General features: G+C 41.2%; 1 protein-coding gene across 1 annotated transcript in view; it reads left to right on the top strand.

The window, feature by feature from the left end:
• SHOC1 (shortage in chiasmata 1) overlaps window positions 1–21,225 on the top strand; it is a 123,345-nt gene that overhangs the window by 23,951 nt on the left and 78,169 nt on the right. Inside the window, exons 8-12 of the mRNA XM_072154740.1 lie at window positions 5,175–5,310; window positions 10,036–10,134; window positions 11,096–11,225; window positions 12,333–12,412; window positions 20,757–20,990. Of these exons, the coding sequence (XP_072010841.1) occupies window positions 5,175–5,310; window positions 10,036–10,134; window positions 11,096–11,225; window positions 12,333–12,412; window positions 20,757–20,990 (679 nt within the window). The remainder of the gene's footprint in view (window positions 1–5,174; window positions 5,311–10,035; window positions 10,135–11,095; window positions 11,226–12,332; window positions 12,413–20,756; window positions 20,991–21,225) is intronic.

Below are 21,225 nucleotides of genomic sequence, written 5' to 3'. Positions count from 1 at the left end.
ATCTTTACTGTGAGCTTGCTCCTGACAGTAATTTATATCTGGTTATAGCAAAAGTACTGAACATTTAAACAGAGAAATATTTCTTACTTCAGCTGCCCATATACACAACAGCTGTATATTGGCTTTACCTGGCAATTTTAATGGTTAAGCAAAGGATCTAATGCGTATGGGGGTTTCTGTGCACCAGTGTGAACACTGTTCTATTCCTGTATTTCGGTTACCTGTTCAGTCCTGTGTTGGTTTCTGTGCGCCAGTGTGAACACTGGTCTATACCTGTATTCTGGTTACCTGTCCGCTCCACCGTCCAGCAACAGCCAGACGAAGTCTTTCCTGTCATCTTGTAGGGTCACTCAGGGACCATCAGTTAGGTTCCTGATAGTGGGTTCGTCCTTATCAGGGCGGTTTATCTGCTTTAGGCAGGGCCTTAGCCCGCAGGGAGGTCGCAGGGTGAGTTCGCCACTTACCTAGTCTGACAGCTAGCGCCAAGCCTGGTTGTGGTTGCGCGGTTTGCTGGACAGGTGCTGACAGACATGCTCCACTGTGTGCCATTCATCTTACTTTTCTGGTAAATGTTTCGCAGATACTTTATAAATACATGTACAAGCAGTTTGCACTATGAAGAACATATAAAGTCTGACAAAAAACTGTTGCAGGGGCTTTAACCCCTTCCCGACATTTGACGTAATAGTACTGCATTGCGGGAGGTGCGTTCCCGCAAAATGCAGTACTATTACGTCATGCTTCTGGCACCGGCTCCTGAACGGAGCCAGCGCCAAAAGCTGCGGGTGTCAGCTATATATTATTGTCAACACCTGCTCTAACACTCGCGATCGGAGATTTCTCAGATCGTGGGTGTTAACCCCTGACACACCGCGGGTGCGCTAACCACGGCGTGCTAGGGGCATTTGAGAAGAATCGATCATAACCCCCCCCCCCCCCGCGCGCGGCACCCCCCCTCGCTTGTTCAATGTTCAAAGTGAATGTTAGTTATTAAGTATTTTTGCGGTTATGACTAGGTATGGAAAAAGTAGAACAGTTCGAAAATCAATAATTTTTTCAAATTTTCACCAAATATCTGATTTTCTCATAAATAAATGCAGAACATACCACCAAAATGTTTCAACTAACATGAAGTACAAAGTGTCACGAGAAAACTATTTTAAAATCACTTGGATATGTTAAAGCGTTCCAAAGTTATAACCACTTATAGTGACACAGGGCAGATTTGAAAAAATGGGCCGTGTCAGGAAGGTGAAAAGTGGCTTCGGCGTTAAGGGGTTAATAAATGTGGGCCACTGTTGTACAATCAATATTAATTAAGCATAGTAAATGTGAACAACATGAAAAATATGGATACCACACAGGAGTCACCCGTGTATTGTCTGTATTTGTAGACCAATTGCTAAATAACCGAGTCATCTGACATATAGATTGGCAACAATTTACTCACTAATGACACATGGAATTTAAAAATGGAAAACAGATCCATTGCTTGCGAGTCGAGAACAGCACACGTTCATGTGCTGATAAGCTGACACTGACAGTACAGAATAAATATTTAATTATAATAATAATTCTTTATTTATATAGCGCACACACATTCTGCAGTGCTGCACACAGTTTGCCAAATCGGTCCCTGTCCCCAATGGGGCTCACAATCTAATCAACCTTCCAGTATGTTTTGGAGTGTGAGAGGAAACCAAAGGACCCGGATGAAACCCACACAAAATATTTGGATCAGAGTGCTCATAACGGGGGGAATTCATCAAGGGCCGATGCATTGTGTACCATATATTGATTTTCCCCCAGCCATTGGCAGGCATTTATCATTTTTTGCCTAGGGTGGTACAGGAAGCGTGCTATAATTTTCAGTACATTGCCTGAGGCAAATGCTTTTTACCCATATCCGAGTGTCATTAAAATGTGACTTTTATTTCTATCAAGATAAAAAGTACTCCTAAATTATTTGAAGCAAATAAACTCATTTGAACCTGTATATTCCTAAACTAGGGTTTATTAGGATATCTGCAGTTTCCCAGGTCCTCACATTAGCAGCCTGTAATGTAGCGGCCACTCATTATTTTTTTGGCACTTTGTGCCTAATAGTGGCTAGCTCCGTCTGCAGTTCAGAGCTGCCTATCTTTTGCTAATATTTAGCTCTACTGTTCCACACTACATTGAAATTAAAATAAAAAATCTATCAGCCCCCCAACATATTTCTCCAGTTAAACTGGCTTCCTCAGGGGGGCGTGGCTGGAGCCTGACCGAGATGGCCGCACATTAAAAGAGCTCTACAGCCCCGGTGCCGATTTAACCCCAAAGGAGGGGTTCTACCCTGGCCACTAGGCACAAAAAGACCCCCAGAAGGGGAAAGAAGCCACCAGGACCCCAAAAAGGAAAAAAAGTGGGTGAAACACCGCTCACCCGGTTCCTTCTTCGCTCCGCGGACACCTCCGGAGCAGGATCCGCCTCTTCTGAAGGGTGATTCCAGAGAGATCCTGGTAAAGCTGTATGACATCTCCCTTCAAGTTGAAGTTCTTATTTTTCCTCGCGGCAAACATGATGCGTTCCTTTAATTCAAAGTCGTGCACACAACAGATGACATCCCGTGGGTTTCCTCCCAGTGTTTTAGGCCTCAAGGCTCTATGAGCTCTGTCAAGCTTCACCTGTATTTCCGGCTCTCCTAGTAGCGCTGAAAAAAGTGCTTGTAGTGTAGCGCGAACATCCTCCTTGCCCTCCACCTCCGGTAGACCCCTCACCCTAATATTATTACGTCTTCCTCTGTTATCGAGATCTTCCAGGTGCCTGGCCATATCTTGTAGTGTAACAGATTGGGAGTGCAAAGTATGTTGCGTATGTGTGATCTGACGCCTTGAGTCTGCCTGCGCAGTTTCCAGCTCATCAATTTTCTGCGTCATACACTGAATATCGCGTCGTACCTCTGAAATTTCAGACTTGAACGCTTCTTTAACTTCAGCGATCAGCGATTTAAAGTCCTCTTTAGTCGGCAAATTCTGGAGATGAGCGTGCCAGTACGATTCCGGAGCTGATGGCCTCTTGTCTGTCCTAATGTCCACACTATATGGCTCCGGCGATGACGCCCACTCTGGGGAAGGAGCTGCATATCGGGTGAGGGTGGGGGTAGCACCCAGCTCCTCTTCTTGCTCTCCTGACCTGGGGACATACGGGGTACCCGGGATGAATTCTCTTGGCAGTGTCCGTTGAGGGGTTCGTAGGGGGGTACCCCTAGGGTGTCTCCCATATCCTCCATTATCTTCCTGGCCAGGGCCCGGTTCATTCTCCTGGGGCTGTATCTGGGGTGCGGTGGCAGTATTTGACTGGGAGGGCTTCACCTCTCCGGTATTGTGCTGTGAGGCTCCCTGGTCAGTGTCCTGTGGTGGGGCCACTTTATTGTGGCGCTGCTGCGACGCTGTAGTTTGGCGCTGCTGCGCCGCTGTAGTTTGGCGCTGCTGCGCCGCTGTGGTTTGGCGCTGTTGCGCCGCTGTGTTTTGGCGCTGCTGCGCTACAGGGGAGCCACGCTGCCCTTTAGGCTGGGGGCTAAGATGGCGGCTTGGCGCGGCCTGTGACGGGCCGGCCGAGTCTTTGCAGCCCGCATGTGAAGGCGGCGCCGCGGTAGTCGCCGCGGATCCCCGTCTCCCTGCTGCTGGTATGGGGGCCATAGCGGACGCCTCAGGAAGCTGCGGTGAGTCACCTTTTAGGTCGTCAGGTCTCCCGGCTGCACGTGGGCCCGCGGATCGGAGGAAGAAGCGGGTGAGCGGCGTTTCGCCTGTCCGACCAGCGTCTCGGGATCTCGAGGACTTCGTTCCCCTTCTGGGGGTCTTTTTTGCTTTTGGGGCCAGGATAGTTCCCCTCCTTATAGCGGAATTAGGCACCGGGGCTGCGGAGCTCTGTTAATGTGCGGCCATCCTGTCCAGGGTCCAGACCACGCCCCCTGGGGATTCTCATCTTTACATGCACTATTGTAACGTTATCAGTAGGTGGAGTGGTCTTCTTCACCCATTGATTAGTGTCAATCTTTACATTGACTGCCTAGGTAGGTTTAGTTTTGGAGCTGCTTCCTGGATATTCATTTATAGATATTTACAATATGGATCATAGAACTTTTCTGTACTAAATACACTATTTACAGTCAATCATGCTTATATGCCTACTTTGAAAGAGTTAGCCTAAGTTTACCTATTGAGGGTCATAGAAAGGCTACAAAGGTGAAGCCTTCATTTAGGCCTTGCAGACTTCTACATTTGAATCTATGGATCCACCGTGCCTCCGTTTGTAACAGTAATCTGTCGAGGTTATCTGTTCTGGGACCCAGTTTCAACTTCTCAATTCCCCAGAATTTCAGACAGTTGACATCTCCCCTATGTACCAATCTGATATGTTTAGAGATTGGGGTGTCTTTGTTGGTGGTGATGGAGCTCTGATGTTCCGATATCGGTCTACGCAATTCTTGAATAGTTTTTCCAACATAGAGTAGGGGCACGTGCATTGCGCTGCATACACAATCCCCTCACTCTTGCAATTTATGTATTGTCTGATGGTAAATTCTTCTCCATCTCTGGGGTTAATACATTTTCTGGTTGGAAGCATGAATTTACAAAAGGTACAATTCCCACACGGGTATGACCCTGTTTGGGTGGAATGTAGCCAAGTCTCTTTCGCAGGTTCTCTGGTGAAGTACTCCTCACCAGGTAGTCCTAAAGGTTTTTTCACCAGAGAACATGCGAAAGAGACTTGTCTGTTAATTTAGTACAGAAATTGTTTCTTCCTATTACAAAAATGTGACTTATTATATTGCATTTTACATGATACTTCTTGAAATAATATTTTTCTACTTTTTTCCCTAATGTCTAACATATTTTTTAAGTTGATCTCATACAAGAAATGTTAAAATAAATGTTAAAAAATCAGACAGAGGCCTGTTCCACACTTGCAAATGTGAAGAGATGAACTCGCATCACACTCGCAACACATGCTGCCCGGGTCTACCCGGCTAGGAGATCCGGTCAGCATGCATTGCGAGTGTGATGCAAGTGTAGAGCGGGCCTGATTTTGTTAGTTTATCATTGGATGACTGGGGTTAGCAATGGGATTTTGCTATCCAATAAAATTTGGCAAATTAAATTACCATACATTTTTTTCATATTTGGGATTAGCATGACCTCTTCCTGCCTTGTATTTTGGAATTGCCGTGTTCTTCACAATCCAGATGCCAATTGTCAGAACTCAACACAACTTTGCAGCTTGTTCCTGAGGACATTTCAGAAGAGAATGGAAAGACAAATATAAAAGGTGAAGATTAACATGTTTACACAATGTTAACTCTTGCTCTCACCTTGCAGATTAGTTGTGACCAACATGATCTAACCTGTTCACACCTATGAGACCACTTGGTTTCAGAAAACAATATGACCGATGGTCATTGGTACCTGAATGTCCAGGTCCATTTTTGCCGTTCTGAAGTGCGCTTCTTTAAATGACAATATTTCTGGAAAAGCTTTACATATTATAACAATTTTCACTTTTTTTTCATTACATGTGAGACTTTAACTTGATAGGATAGTTTTATTAATTACCAAAATATGTTTTAAATATGTACAGCATTACTCCATCACCCTTTCCCAGTTATATTATATTATATTACAGGGGTTTTCCCACGAAAGAAAATTCTCACATTTCACTCCCCTAGTGATGTTAACACAATAAAGATCATTTTAACCCCATCACTGCTGCTCAGTGCAAAATCCCAGAGTGTGGGCGGAGCCTCACTAAGCAGACACATTATTGTATTATCCATCTAGTTCTGTGGGGTGACAAGGCTGTTACATTATTAGGGTAAACGGTATATATACACTTTCATTTGGTTTCTGACATTGTACTAACAGTGACACACAAAGAGAGATGAGATAGATAAGAGATGCATGAGATTACACAGGGGCTGACAGACTTTTACACTGTTACATTGTGAGCCTGCCTCCCCCTTCCCCTGGATTACTTAGCTCCTAGTAGCTTGTAGTTTTCACGATCTCCTGGCAGGAAGTAATCAGTGAGTGTCTCTGAGCTCCGTGCAGGGGGTGGGCTACAGCCACAAAGCAGAGAGACACAGAAATCTCATCTGCACAATCTCACACAGCAATCCAAGATGGCGACCGACTTTTAGTCAGAAGTTACAGGGTTGTGTCTAGGGGCAACTGAAATTGTGCACACCAGGACTGATAGAGACAGGTAGAACTTATAGCTGTGAAATGCTGCATTTTTGTTAATAACAGTGAATTAGAGAATGTGTTATTTTATTATCCTGAGTGCATATAAGAAACTTGTCTTTGTGGGAATAACCCTTTAAAGGGGAGATTCTGTTTAAAATGACACAAAAATTATGTTTCTAGGTACCATGGTTTAGAGCAGTGATGGCGAACCTTTGAGAGACCAAGTGCCCAAGCTACAAACAAAATACACTTATTTTCCCTGAATTGCCAACATGGCATTTTAAAGCAGTAACTTACTGCTACCTGTTCTTCCACATCTTTCAATCGTATCAGCCCCTGAGGCCACCAATACAGTTGAAAGAAGGAGGACAAATACAGGCTCTCATTGTAGCTGCTCTCCAGGGTCTCTCTGTACAGGAAGAATGAAGGGTCCAGCAGGATAAGCTTCAAAGATAATGCAGCCCTTTCCACATCTTTTCACTTTTCCCACAGTTCCACACAGCCAAAGAAGTTTCGCTTTAAAATAGTGCTGAGAGCAGTATCTCTTAAGTTGCCTAGGACTGCAGGAAGATTTGGTGGATTTTTTCCTGTCTGGTGAACTCTGTCCCGGGGTGATAACTTGACTGCCCACACCCGTGCCATAGGTTCGCCACCACTGGTTTAGGGTATATATCCATTTGAAGTTGGTCACTCTCATGACGTTTATAAATGTCTATTCTGCACAGGGCATGTACAAATAGGATGTATATAGCTATATGGCAGTCGTTCGGGGGTTAAAGAGCACATCTGACATGTCAATCTTAGCTTCTAATATAATATATCTCTTAGGAAATAAAGATTCTGTAGGAATCTATTCTTACTTTATGTTGTGCAGTTCCTGTCCCTATTAATATTATATATAGCAGTGGTGGCGAACCTATGGCACGGGTGCCAGAGGCGGCACTCCAAGCCCTTTCTGTGGGCACCCGGGCCATCGCCCCAGGACACCAGACAGGACTCAAAGACTTTTCCTGCAGTTTCAAACAACTTAAAGATGCTACTTTCAGTCATATTTTAAAGTGATACTAACTTGGCTACTTGGGACAAAGAAGAAGGAGAATGTGTAGGCAGGGCCAAATTATCTTTGGAGGACACTTGAAAGAAGCTACAATGATGCAAAAGTTCCCTATTCCTTTCTATTGTGTTGATGTCCCCGTTGTTGAAGAACAGAGAGCAAAAAGTTACTGCATTAATTTTTGGTTGGCACCTTGGGATAAATGAGGGGGGGGTGGGGTTGGCGTTGCAGTTTGGGCACTCGGTCGCTAAAAGGTTCACTATCACTGATATATAGTATAACCAGTATGTATCTCAGGAAGTTTTACATACAGTGTATGTATACGTGACATAATACAAAAACAAGTACGATAAATGTGATCTAAATGAGTGACAAAATGGTACATTGGGAAATAGGACCCTGCCAACAATGTTTCACAATCTACTACTGGAGTGTGATGGAAGAAGCTGTACCTATTTAAGTAGGCATGTGGAGGTGGATTTTCAGGTTGCTTTTGAAAGCAAGGCTTCAATCATAGATGACATGTTCCATTGTATGGTGGGATAGAAAAGGCATAAAGAAAAGGGAAAAAGGGCTCATAAGGTGAGTAGGTCAGATACAATGGGGATCATTTAATAAGGGCCCGAATTGCTATGTTTCGTCGGGTTTCCAGAAAATTTACGGGGGGTTTTTGGCGCATCGGCGCCGGCATGCACGCAACGGAAATGGGGGCGTGGCCGTCGGAAAACCCGATGGATTCGGAAAAAATGCAGAAAGAACGCGCTTACCTGCACCCAAGATAGGACGGTGAACTCCAGAGAACTCCAGCGAACTTCAGCGCAGCAGCGACACCTGGTGGACATCGGGCGCACGACCTTAGTGAATCACCGGAAGACCCGAATCCTCGACGGAGAAAGCGTCGCTGGAACGCGATTGGACCGGGTAAGTAAATCTGCCCCAATATTTTAGTGACAGGCTTACCAGATGTGGTTGTACTTATCCTTAGGTACACCTGTAATGTAAGCAGGGTCTCTTTTTAGGGTTGATTCTGCCTTGTGAAGCTTTAGTTACTGCGCGAGCCTGAGTCGCAATAGAGTAAGAATGTGAGTCACTTGCACACTGAGATTGTTAATATACAGAAAAGAATTCTTTATTTTTCTTAATCATAAAAGCACCACAATGTGTTTTTTAAAGTGGAATTGGATGGCTCCCCAGCTTGTCCTGCTTAAAATGAACCTGTCGCCTGAAATATCATTTTTAGATGGTGACAAGTTCCAATAGCCTATACTATGCTGATGCCTTTGTCATAATTCTGAATACTGGCAGCAACAACTGCAGCAGTCTGTGTGCCTGTGTCTCAGTCTACTCAATGTATTCTTCCTCTCCTATAGACCATCTCCCACCTTCCCTGCTCAATGCACATGACAGGAAGAGGGGATGGGGAGAGGCAGAACCATCTTTTTGGCATTTGTAATGTAATGTAATGTACAATTTTGGCAGCCGCTCATTAGTGACACTGGTTATAGTGATTTTGTTAGAGTGATGATGTTAGAAGCCATATTGTATTGGGTCAAAAAGGAGTTGGATGAGAGGTAGGACATCTTAAAGTGTACATGTTGCTTGAAGAATTTTGAGGCAAACTGGAGAAGTGAGATGGGTTAATAACTGGACAAAACGCACCAAGGGTTTGCTTATTAACCGTTTTACTACCATCCAATATAAATATACATCACAATTAAGAGGATTCACATCCATACAAGGCAAGTGTCTACTGTGTTATAGAGAAGATACCTACTGATTACATTATTTAACCTAGTAGGCTCGGTGGTCAACCTGTTATGCATGGGTGCCACCACTGGGAAAATGATCAGTTTCCATTACAGCTGAAGCCACTGAGATGCTCTGCTGGCTGTAGCTTCCTGAGCAGGTTATTGGTATTGATGGAAACCATGCTTCACTGCAGGAAAAATGAAAATTTTAGTTATTTGGTTTTTTACAGTAGCTGAGGCCACTACTAAAGAAATATTCATCCCTGATTCCATTAATTAAAAAGTATATTTAAAAAATTTGGAAATAAGTGCCAGTTAAAATTTCCCCCCTGTCGGCACTTCAGGGCCCATATCTTATAAGCGGCTCCAACCTCTTAATAGATATGGGAGCGCAAACTCCACCAGTTTGGAACTAATAAAAGGTTTGATCTGGCAGAGCTTTTTGCTACAGTTTGTGTCGGGAGCTTTTCACCCCTGTCCCGCTCCCTTGCACACTCAAAGTAAAGTGACATCCAGGTAGAAGAAGCCAGGAAACCTCCAGGGATAGGGAGATTTATGTACCTTCTCTGCCAGAAGGCATAAGGAATCTCCCCCAGTATATTTTTCTGTACTAATTAAATCTAGATCTGAGGCAAAATACAACAAAACATGTCCAATACCTTCTGACAATTTTGATGACTGCATCTATGGAAAGATGATTGCCATTATGCAGTCTCATAAATGTCTTCTTATGCTGTATTTTTGTCACTGCACATTAACATTTGACCGCTGCACTGGGCTTTTCACAGCTGTTATCTCAGCTATGCAGAACACATGTGTTTCCATTCAGAACCATGAGGCTTCAATTTGATTGAAAGTGATGTCTCTTCTGCCATTGTTTTTTCTGATACATTTAGAAGTAGAATAACAAAATCACCACTATATCAAGTTAGGAAACCATAAAGTGTCTGTTTCAATAACAATTTATATGCCCTTCCCTTGTTCTGATATTGATTGTATCTATTTTCAGGCTTGTCTACCAAACTCAATGCTGAAGATGTTTTCATTGAGCAAACTACATCTCACAGAAAATTAGATACATGTAAAGAAGAAACCATGGAAAAGGCTGGTACACTGAATTAAACAGAATGTCCTATATAGTTATATAACTAGCCATAGGAATGGGGGACGATTTTCAAAATTTTTCAATATCTTTATTAATGTAAAAAATGAACTTTGTAAAACAGATGTTTTACAAAATTCATATCTCATTAATAAAGATGCCAGAAAACATGTTAAACACGCCCCCCACCCACCCCCTAGACTGAACAAGCAGTCTAATTAGGGCACTCTACCACCAGTATACTAGATGTCCTTTGAGCCCCTTCTAATAGTCACTTCTGTACAACACGGATGTGACCCTAACCTGACAAATAAATCAATGTCAGTTTTACATTCTCACATACATGCAATGACATATACATTCAATTAAATGACCTATACACATAGATTATTGCACACACATAAGAGAACGGAGAAGACATAGCACACACTGAAGTACATAGTCTTCATCCTGTGTATCAGACTGCTGTAATTATCCTACCCCTGTCTTGAGACAAGGGATATGCACCAAAAATATGCATATGCTGAATATTGGTACATTTTTCTAGGATAAATTGAGCCAACTAATACTTGTTGCACAGACCAATTTCCATGAGTCTGGCATCCATCTTCCACAGGTTCTTATATACCATATTATATGATCTATCCATGAAAAACGTTACGACTAGGATATGCTCTACTTTCTAAAGATTTGTAAAGACTGCAAAAATAATGTCTTGTGTATATGCCTTTAACATTGCCCCCCAGACCTACATTTAAAAACTAAAACCTGAAAAATGACATATTCCTGGTAATCTTAACTCTGACACATCTGAGAGTTTACTGTTTATATTAAATTATGAAAAGTCACTTGAGAAAAATATACCCAGCATTTACATGTTTTTTAAAATTTGCAGAAATATATGGATTTTAGTACTATTTAGTACTGGTACTTTATGACATTTTTAATATTTGCCTTTTTCCCCAAGTCTGTTTTAGGCCAGGATGTGCCTATAAGATGGAGGTTCCCATCAGTCCACCATACTTAAAACCACAAGATACTAATAGCAGGAGCTGCAATAATCTTGAAGAAAACCCATTATCACCTGATTCTACCATGTGAGTTACCTGGAATTTTTTATGGAATAATGGTATCATTTATTATATATTGACAATAACGTGTTGCATTTTGTCCATGCCCTTTCCATGCAAAGAGCACGTCTACAAACCTGTTCCATAGGTCACAATGAATCCGTTCCAGTCTGCTGTAAAGCATATCACTTAATGCTATTATTAGCAGAGGAGAAGCACATAGACCTAGAAAAAAACAATGTTTTAAACTCTGCAGTTGGAAGACCAATACACATTTGGCAAAAGTGATTTATTTTTTTGCTCTTTGGTTAAGTACAAAAGAAATTTTGTAAAACAGTCAAAGCAAAAATATAATGGGGCTGACTTTTTTAAGGAAAAGCAGAACAGCCAAAATCAAATCGTTTTTTTCATCAATAACAGTAATGCACCTCTTAAAACTGGCCACATTAAACATGGCAGTTAGGAGTCTTTATCACTAATTTAAGACATATCTTATTTTAAAACGCAAGATTTTTTGTGGTTTGCTTTTCTGATTTTTTTGGTGACTTTTCAAAATGTTGCATATCATAATTCACACTCCAAGCAGCACAGCACTGAACTCCATCTCACAAAACACACCAAATAAAAAGAAATAACAAAGAAAAAGTCACTGAACAATAATACATGTGCCCCATTGTATTTTATTATTATGGCAGTTTTACAAAACTAACTGGTTGTGGATAGTGATTGTCACTTTAAAATGAAAAAGGGTTGTTCCACTATAGACATTGAGCAGCAGATGAGTGTTGATTGGTCAGAATGTTTAGAGGAAGAAAGCGACAAACACACTTGCCAGTAACACGTTATTTACCTATGGGATTGCTGGAGATAGCTGCATAACAAAGGTTGTCTATTTCAAGCGGTTCCATAAAATTTTATATGGCCTTCATTCAAGTAGAGAAGAATAGGACCCATCATTGGTGGCAGTCCCAATAACAGGCCCCTATGGATCAGACACTTTTGTGTCTCTGTAATGAAAATAAATGATAAATGTTGGTAAATGATGGAAATTCTAATTTTTTTAATTTCATTTGTGGGTGAAATCTGCATTAATCAAGCTTAACTTTTTATCAACACTGATGTTTTGTATACCAGTTTTCAAATTACAGATGCCAACAATGACATTTTTGAAAGCCTGGAGAGCCATTCTGATGTTAAAACACTGAGACTTCCAGGTAAAATTACTGTGGGGAATAGAATTCAGGCACAATGAAACATATTTTATTCATTTAATATGTGCACATACTAGATGAGTGTGCACATACTGAGTGTGTCAGGATAAAATATACAGGCAGTGTACATACAAGATAGGGTCCGGAGGTTTGTAATTAAAGTTCTAGACAATTTTTTTCTCTTTTGTCCCAGTGACAATTGGAGTTTCAAATTTTTTGGTGTAATTGGACCAAGGATTATCAATAAAGCCTTATTACAGATACACCTTACAGCTGATCATTGCAGTCTGGGACTATAGTAAAGCATTCAAAGAGCTTCACCAGAGGTCACAGTGGGCAGAGGGGTCCGTCTGTAACTATGGGTTGTCTGTAAGTCGGGTGTCCTTAAGTAGGGGACCGCTTGTATATTGATATACATGTTTACTTCTACAATATTTTTGATCAATATAACTTTGTAGATTTTAGACACATTTAAACATCTCAAGTACTCTAACTCCATGCAAAACTGGAACTATAACCTTAGGATAGACATGTAGTGGCACATGCCTTTATAATTTAATTTTTTTTAATGCTCCTTTTTACTCCTTGCTATGCTGCTTTTTCAGATGACTTCTATGGGTGCCTTGTACTAATAGAACCTAGTGCACCAGTTATTAGCTGTTGAAAGCAGCATTTTCATGGTCTTACTTTAGAACCATTGCTAATGCTTCAACTTGGTAGGCAGATGCTTAATAATGAAGTACTACCCAAATGAGTCCTCTTGTAGGACAATAAATACTGTAAAAAAAATGAAACTTTAAAGTATTTAAATAAAAAGGTAAACGTAAAAACTATTTTCCTCTAATAAAATAATCTGCCATGTGGAAGAGGCGTTGGTTCTGTTCAGTGTATTTGGCTGATAATACAGAACTCCCTCTGTTATGCTACCAGAGGCTTGAAAAGCTGATCACATTCCCTTTTTAGCACACATTAGCCCCATTTCCAGTGAGGACACTAGTTGCTGACTCTATGGGGCAGATTTATCAAGAGTCTGAAGGTCAGAATATTTCTAGTTGCCCATGGCAACCATTCACACTTTTCACTTTACCAGTGCTCATGATTGGTTGCCATGGGCAACTAGGAATATTCTGACTTTCAGAGACTTGATAAATCTGCCCCTATGTCTTAGGTACTGATTTTAGTTAACATTTAGACCATTCACAATATCCATTGGTCCCTGTGGTTGCCTTACTGTCTATTAAACCTATAAATAATTAATACAACAAAACCTGATATTCAATCACAAAATGAGGCTTACATACAGGTGGTCCTCTACTTAAGAACACCCGACTTACAGATGACTCGTGGTTACAGACGGACCCCTCTGGCCACTGTGACTTCTGGTGAAGCTCTCTGGATGCTTTACTTTAGTCCAAGTCTGCAATGATTAGCTGTAAAGTGTCTGTACTGAAGCTTTATTGATGGGAAAAGGCAAGGATACCGGCACTTCAAGAAGGACGTCACAGGGTGCGATAACAAAGTGTTTTCTTTATTGTTTAAAACGCCATGACACGAGGACTGATAGGTTGACGCGTTTCGACGGAGACCGTCTTAATCATAACCTGCCAAACGCTCTCTGAGCTTGCACCTTTTAAACTGTGCGGTTGTCACGTGGATCGAGTCGCGCCCCCGAGTCACATGACAGAAAATCCTCCCACCTTAGTCACATGACCGGGAACGCGGCTCGAGAGTGCACAGCTCAGGTGAGTGAATACATACTTAAAAACCTCTATTACATAAAAACATTTTGGCGAATCCATTGGTGTCAGTTGTTTACAATGTTTACCAAATGGATGTCAGTAACTTTGTACACAGGGAACAACCTATGATATAGCGGAATATAATATAAATTATTCTTAATGCAAGTCTCTTATTCAGAAAAAACCTTACACTTATATCATTCAGAAAAGACCTTACACTTATATCATTTTGGTTATCAAAAAGAGTATAAAAATAATGTGCTATAGTCTACTCTTTAGTGACATTCCTAGAAGATTTAAAGGAAAAAGGATAAAAGGAATTGGAATTAGAACGTCATGCAATACACATAGAATGGCATATGAACCCAAATATATATCTCATGTGTCCCATGAGCACTATGCATTATGTTTTCTGTTTATGTGCATACATAACTTATCTATGTGCTCAAAATACTTGTGATATATAACCATAGTTTTTTCGGGTCCCTTAAAGTCATAAAATGGGCTGAAGGTTTTTAGAAGGACTGAGTCGGGGAGTGTGACAGGGAATGTGACATAACGCTATCTAATAGGTTAGAATTATGTCCTGCCTCTTGTTCATACCCTGTGGAGTTCTACTTTCCATTATAAAAATCCAGTAACTTTCCCTGTTTATTAATTTCCTTTTCATATTGCCTCCTCTAATTGGTTGACTGACTTTTTCAAACCCAGTCCATGTAAAAAAAATTGTAGATTTTTTATGTGACTCTCTAAAATGCCTAGAGGCTGCTGATATTCCTACTGCTTCATTAGTAATATCTGATAAATGGCGACGTATTCTAACCTTAAGGGGGCCTGTGGTGTGTCCTATGTATTGGATATTGCACTTAGTACATTTAATGGAGTATATCGCATTGCATGTGTTGCAATTAAGATATGACCGGATAGGATAACTTTTATTGGTGGTACTCGATGTTATATTTGTGTCTACTGTGATGTAACTGCAGGCTTTACACTGTATGTGTCCACATTTAAAGCAACCTTTGGTATTTAACCATGATCCACTGGAGTTCTGACTCCTGAATAGACTGGGTGAAAAAGACCCACCCAAAGTGGGAGCCCTCTTCGCCACACATTTAATGCCATTATTTAATATGGTATACAGAGTTGGGTCCTGTAACAAGATCGGGATAAATTTTTGGACAATCCTAGTTATTTCTTTATATTGTCTGCTATATGTTGTGGTAAACATTATAGGAGTTCCGGATTTATTTGTGTCTAGAGCATTACTATTTTTATCTTTATGTTTATGTTCTTTATCTTTCAATAAATCTTCTTGTTTGATATGTTTAATCTTACATTCTGCTTTCTCTATATTGTCTTTTTTGTAACCTCTTTGGTAAAGCCTAGATTTAAGACTAATTCTCTCCTTTTCAAAGTCATCATTGTCTGTGCAGTTTCTTCTCAGTCTTATTAGTTCTCCGTATGGTATGTTCTGTGTCACATGTGGGGGATGGCAAGATGAGGCTAAAAGAGTAGTGTTCCTCGCCATTTCCTTCCTATAGGGTATACTTTTGACTCTGTTATTCTCCCCTATTAGGGTGACATCTAAAAATGGGATGGATCTTCCCCCAAACATAGATGTAAATTTCAAGTTCATGGGGTTATCATTGAGATAATCCACAAAGTCTTTAAAGGATGCTTCTGAATCCCTCCAAACCCACACCAGGTCGTCTATGTATCGGCCAAACCATACTATGGAAATTTTGATTCCCCACTGATTATCACTGGGGAATTTTTTTTTTATCTTGATCTACCATAATAAAATATACAGTTTCGACTTACATACAAATTCAACTTAAGAACAAAACTATGGACCCTATCTTGTATGTAGTTTGCATTTATAGGTTTCCTAAAGAACACAGAGTTATCTCCAATATGTCACAAGATACTACAACTTCCATGAGCACTCAGTTCTCAGTAACAGCTCCTCCCTCTTATTCTCTGCTCGAAGGGATCTCTGAGGTGATGATTTAACAGGCTGTCCTGCTAGGTTACCACAGTAATGGCAACTAATAAACTACATGTTTCTCGCAGTAACTGTATTTTTCTGCAAATTCCATCACTACATTACATCAGCCCCACTGAGATGGTGTCTCACCACCACACCAACCATACTAGATGTGTCACATCTCTCAAATATCTCCGTATATCAGTATGACCTGCCATGTGCTGGTTATCTCCATGTACATCATCATCCAGTTCCCTCCATGTGAAAAACATCTCTCCCTTCCAAAACATATAGTCCTATGTGAAAAAATACGTCCTATGTGAAAAAATACACTCTCCTCCCTTTAAAACTGCTGTTTGGCGTGGATGCTTTCTTCCACAAACAGCGCCACACCTGTCTACAGTTTGTGCTGCTATGAAAAAACTGTGGCTGAGCTCCAATACCATGAATTATCCAAGACAACCCCTTTAAATCCACAAACATGTAAAATTCACCTACCCAACATACAGTGCTTAATATGAGGCAATCCCTGAACACTTCCAACGTAGTGGCAAGTAAATGAATATCTCCTCTCCCACCAGGGATTATAGGGGGGGCTACTTTGCCCTCAAAGGAGCCCACACCAAATGTGGGCGATTCAGGCAGTCACATAGCCGCTCAAATTGCCCACAGTATGTGCAGGTCCAGCAGAGGCAAAGGCAAGATGGCGGCTCCCTGACACTAGTGGTGCACTGATGTCACACACTGCACCTCCAGCAGCCGGAAGCCTCCATCTTACCGTAGCCCAAGGGCAATATCCTGACACAGCGAGGGAAGAGGTCAGCGAGCATTGGTGGAACGGGACAATGTGATTACAATTTCATCAGTTTACCTTGGGATGTATATAGTTATTATAAGAAGGGGGCTGTATATACTTAGGGGGCACACTATATATAGATTTAGGGGGGGGGGCTGTAAATAGTTATAATAGGAAGACAGTATATAGTTATAGGGGGCTTTATACACTCACCGGCCACTTTACTAGGTACACCTGTCCAACTGCTCGTTAACACTTAATTTCTAATCAGCCAATCACATGGCGGCAACTCAGTGCATTTAGGCAAGTAGACATGGTCAAGACAATCTCCTGCAGTTCAAACCGAGCATCAGTATGGGGAAGAAAGGTGATTTGAGTGCCTTTGAACGCGGCATGGTTGTTGGTGCCAGAAGGGCTGGTCTGAGTATTTCAGAAACTGCTGATCTACTGGGATTTTCACGCACAACCATCTCTAGCGTTTACAGAGAATGGTCCGAAAAAGAAAACACATCCAGTGAGCGGCAGTTCTGTGGGCGGAAATGACTTGTTGATGCCAGAGGTCAGAGGAAAATGGGCAGACTGGTTCGAGCTGATAGAAAGGCAACAGTGACTCAAATCACCACCTGTTACAACCAAGGTAGGCAGAAGAGCATCTCTGAACGCACAGTACGTCGAACTTTGAGGCAGATGGGCTACAGCAGCAGAAGCCCACACCGGGTGCCACTCCTTTCAGCTAAGAACAGGAAACTGTAGCTACAATTTGCACAAGCTCATCGAAATTGGACAGTAGAAGATTGGAAAAACGTTGCCTGGTCTAATGAGTCTCGATTTCTGCTGCGTCATTCGGATGGTAGGGTCAGAATTTGGCGTCAACAACATGAAAGCATGGATCCATCCTGCCTTGTATCAACGGCTCAGGCTGGTGGTGGTGGTGTCATGGTGTGGGGAATATTTTCTTGGCACTCTTTGGGCCCCTTGGTACCAATTGAGCATCGTTGCAATGCCACAGCCTACCTGAGTATTGTTGCTGACCATGTCCATCCCTTTATGACCACAATTTACCCAACATCTGATGGCTACTTTCAGCAGGATAATGCAACATGTCATGAAGCTGGAATCATCTCAGACTGGTTTCTTGAACATGACAATGAGTTCACTGTACTCAAATGGCCTCCACAGTCACCAGATCTCAATCCAATAGAGCATCTTTGGGATGTGGTGGAACGGGAGATTCGCATCATGGATGTGCAGCCGACAAATCTGCAGCAACTGTGTGATGCCATCATGTCAATATGGACCAAAATCTCTGAGGAATGCTTCCAGCACCTTGTTGAATCTATGCCACGAAGAATTGAGGCAGTTCTGAAGGCAAAAGGGGGTCCAACCCGTTACTAGCATCGTGTACCTAATAAAGTGGCCGGTGAGTGTATAGTTATAATAGGAGGGCACTACACTGTACTATATAGTGATTACTGAGGGAGCTTTATATAGTGATTGCTGGGGGAGTTGTATATAGTGATTGCTGGTGGCTGTATATAGTGATTGCTTGTGGGCTGTATACAGTGATTGGTGGGGGGCTGTATACAGTAATTACTGGGGGGCTGTATATAGTGATTACTGAGGGAGCTGTATATAGTGATTGCTTGGGGAGCTGTATATAGTAAATTGCTGGTGGCTGTATATAGTGAATACAGGGATCTGTACATAGTTATTGCTGGGGGCCTGTATATAGTGTTTTGTGTACCCTGCCTGCACTACATTCAACGGGGGCCCCCACCAGATTTTGCACCCAGGGGCCACTACCAACCTTAATCCGGCCCTGTCTCCCACAGTCTCCTAACATGCAGTCCCATGTAAATGTATCCCTCCTGTCAATCCTATCCTGTCAATCCTATCAATCGCTTGACACACAAGGAAAAAGTTGGAGTCCACTCCTGAACCCAAGGTAGGCACTTGCAGTCTAAAATGTGTACAAACTATCCATGACACCCACAGAACAGTATGAAAAAAAAGACAAAGTAAAAAAACAATAAAGTGGTAAAAATAACACATAACCCATCTACCAAAAAATTAGGGAGATGAGAAAAAATAGGTAGAAAATATAATTAAGTAGAAGCATTGGGATCTCTGAAGTTAAAAGAATTAACATTAAAGTGAATGTCATTTGTAAAAAGTAATGTAGAAGATGTGTTTTCTTTTCCGAAGAGAAATTATTGCTCAGTGCGGAAAATAAAATAATGATCATGTTGGTTTTCTTGTGCCTTCTCATGGAATATTTCTTATGCATTTCTTTACATCAAAGTCATGGGAGACTGAACATCTGCATCAAATCTGCATCAGCTTGTGGTTTTCATGCAGAATTGTCTCATCCTACAGGGAGAAAAGAGGGGAAAAAACACCTTTGTATAAAATATGCATAAAAACTAAATAAAAAAATCTGCATGAAAAACCATATGGATGTGGATTTTCACTCCAATTTTCCAAATGACAATCTGAACATTGTGCAGATAGCCTTAAAGGACATCTACCATCAGATTACTGTTCTCACAGGGGACTTCTTACTTTTAGGGGTGGCACCATTTTTCATTTACTCCAGCACATCGTAGAGAAATTATTTCCATCAGTGCTGGCAGGTTACTAGCCAACTGTCAGCAAAACTCAAGCATGTGCTAGAAGTCTTTCCTTGCGCAGCCCCATTACTAACCTGCATGAGTTCGAAGACAGCCGGCCAACGCCATCGTCTATCTTCGATAAGTGGGAGAGAACGAGGGTTGCATGAAGAGTAAGAGATGATGGAGCCATACAGCGCTCAGATGACGTCAGGCTGAGCGGCTCAGGCTCATTTAATTAATGAAAAACGGTTCCATCCACCCGTAGAGGTAACGAGCATGCCTGTGAGGACAGTCTACCATCAGTAAACCGACGGTAGATGTCCTTTAAAGGGAACCTGTCACCCGGAGACCCATTTTTAGCACTCCCCAGCCCCCAAAGAGCATAGTACATACACTACAGGAAAAAAGATATGTTAAATAGTAGCTTTCAATAAAATAATAAAAATAATCTTTATACAGCGCCATCAAATTCCGTATCGCTTTACAAATCAATGCCATTTTCTCTGTGACTAGGCACTTGTCCCCTGGGAGTAGCTATAGAGGGGCAGATTGTGTGTCCTTTTCAAATACATGAAAACACCCATCACCTGCCGTAGCAACGCCCCCTACTCCTCTATAGCTACTCCCAGTGGACAAGTGCCTAGTCACAGAGCACATGGCATTGAAAGTTACTCTATAACAGATCTTTTCAGATGTATGTAGTATGTTCTGTGGGGACTGGGGTGTGCTAAAAATGGGTTCCCTTTAAAGTTGTAGGACAACTGCCAACTATTCAAAGTATGCATAGATTTTCCATGCAGAATTATATTGTAGCATAATAATCAACAATATTTAAAAAAAAAATCTTTAAAATACACTTTAGATTTTATTCATGTGGTGCAGATTTTTTTTCATCTACAGGTTTTTCATCTACAGGTTATAAAATTTACAAACAAATTTGTGGTATAATAAAAAAAAAACGGTGTCCTTGCATTCATGTAAGTGAATGAGATAGTAAACTGAAAGATTTCTGTTTACCATAAGTATTAGGTGTCTGTTATTCTATTCCATAACAGAATAGACAATACTAGCCTGATATGAAGGATAACTTGTTTTACTTTGCTTTGTGTCATCCTGGATCTTTCTATATACAGTAAATACTGTATGACCAGTGCTGTGCATATCAGCAATTACAATGTAAACAGATATAACCAGGTGTTTCATTTTGTAGTTCCAATTATTCAGGAAGAAACTGAACAACTTGTTGTTAAAGAACTGAAAGAGAAACTAACCATCAGTCCAGATACAGCTACTGTTTTTACTGTGAACGAAAATGAGAGAAAACTGGGATTGAACATTGAAGACCATAACAATATAGAGAATTTTAAAATTAATATTTCCAGTACAGAAGAGCTTAACCAAAATGGAATTGAATCATTCAAGAAAATTTCTGACAACAGGGAGAGTAAGTTTACTTCAACAGATAAATAAATGTGTATAAATTAAAAGGGAGACCTTGCCAGGATTGGTTGGGGTCCACTTTTTTAGGGACAATTATTAATAAACTTTAGGTATATAAGTGTTAACACTATTTGTACCATCACTGAAAAGTATAGAGATGTATTATATAACACTGTATAATATATACACTGTGAATGGAGATAGCCCTTTTATAGTGTTGTTATATGAGTGAGATCTTG

Source organism: Engystomops pustulosus, chromosome 1, assembly GCF_040894005.1.
Source record: "Engystomops pustulosus chromosome 1, aEngPut4.maternal, whole genome shotgun sequence".
Lineage (NCBI taxonomy): Eukaryota > Metazoa > Chordata > Amphibia > Anura > Leptodactylidae > Engystomops > Engystomops pustulosus.
The sequence above is the reverse complement of the archived record's forward strand: the minus strand, read 5'-3'. Positions and strand labels throughout refer to the sequence as shown.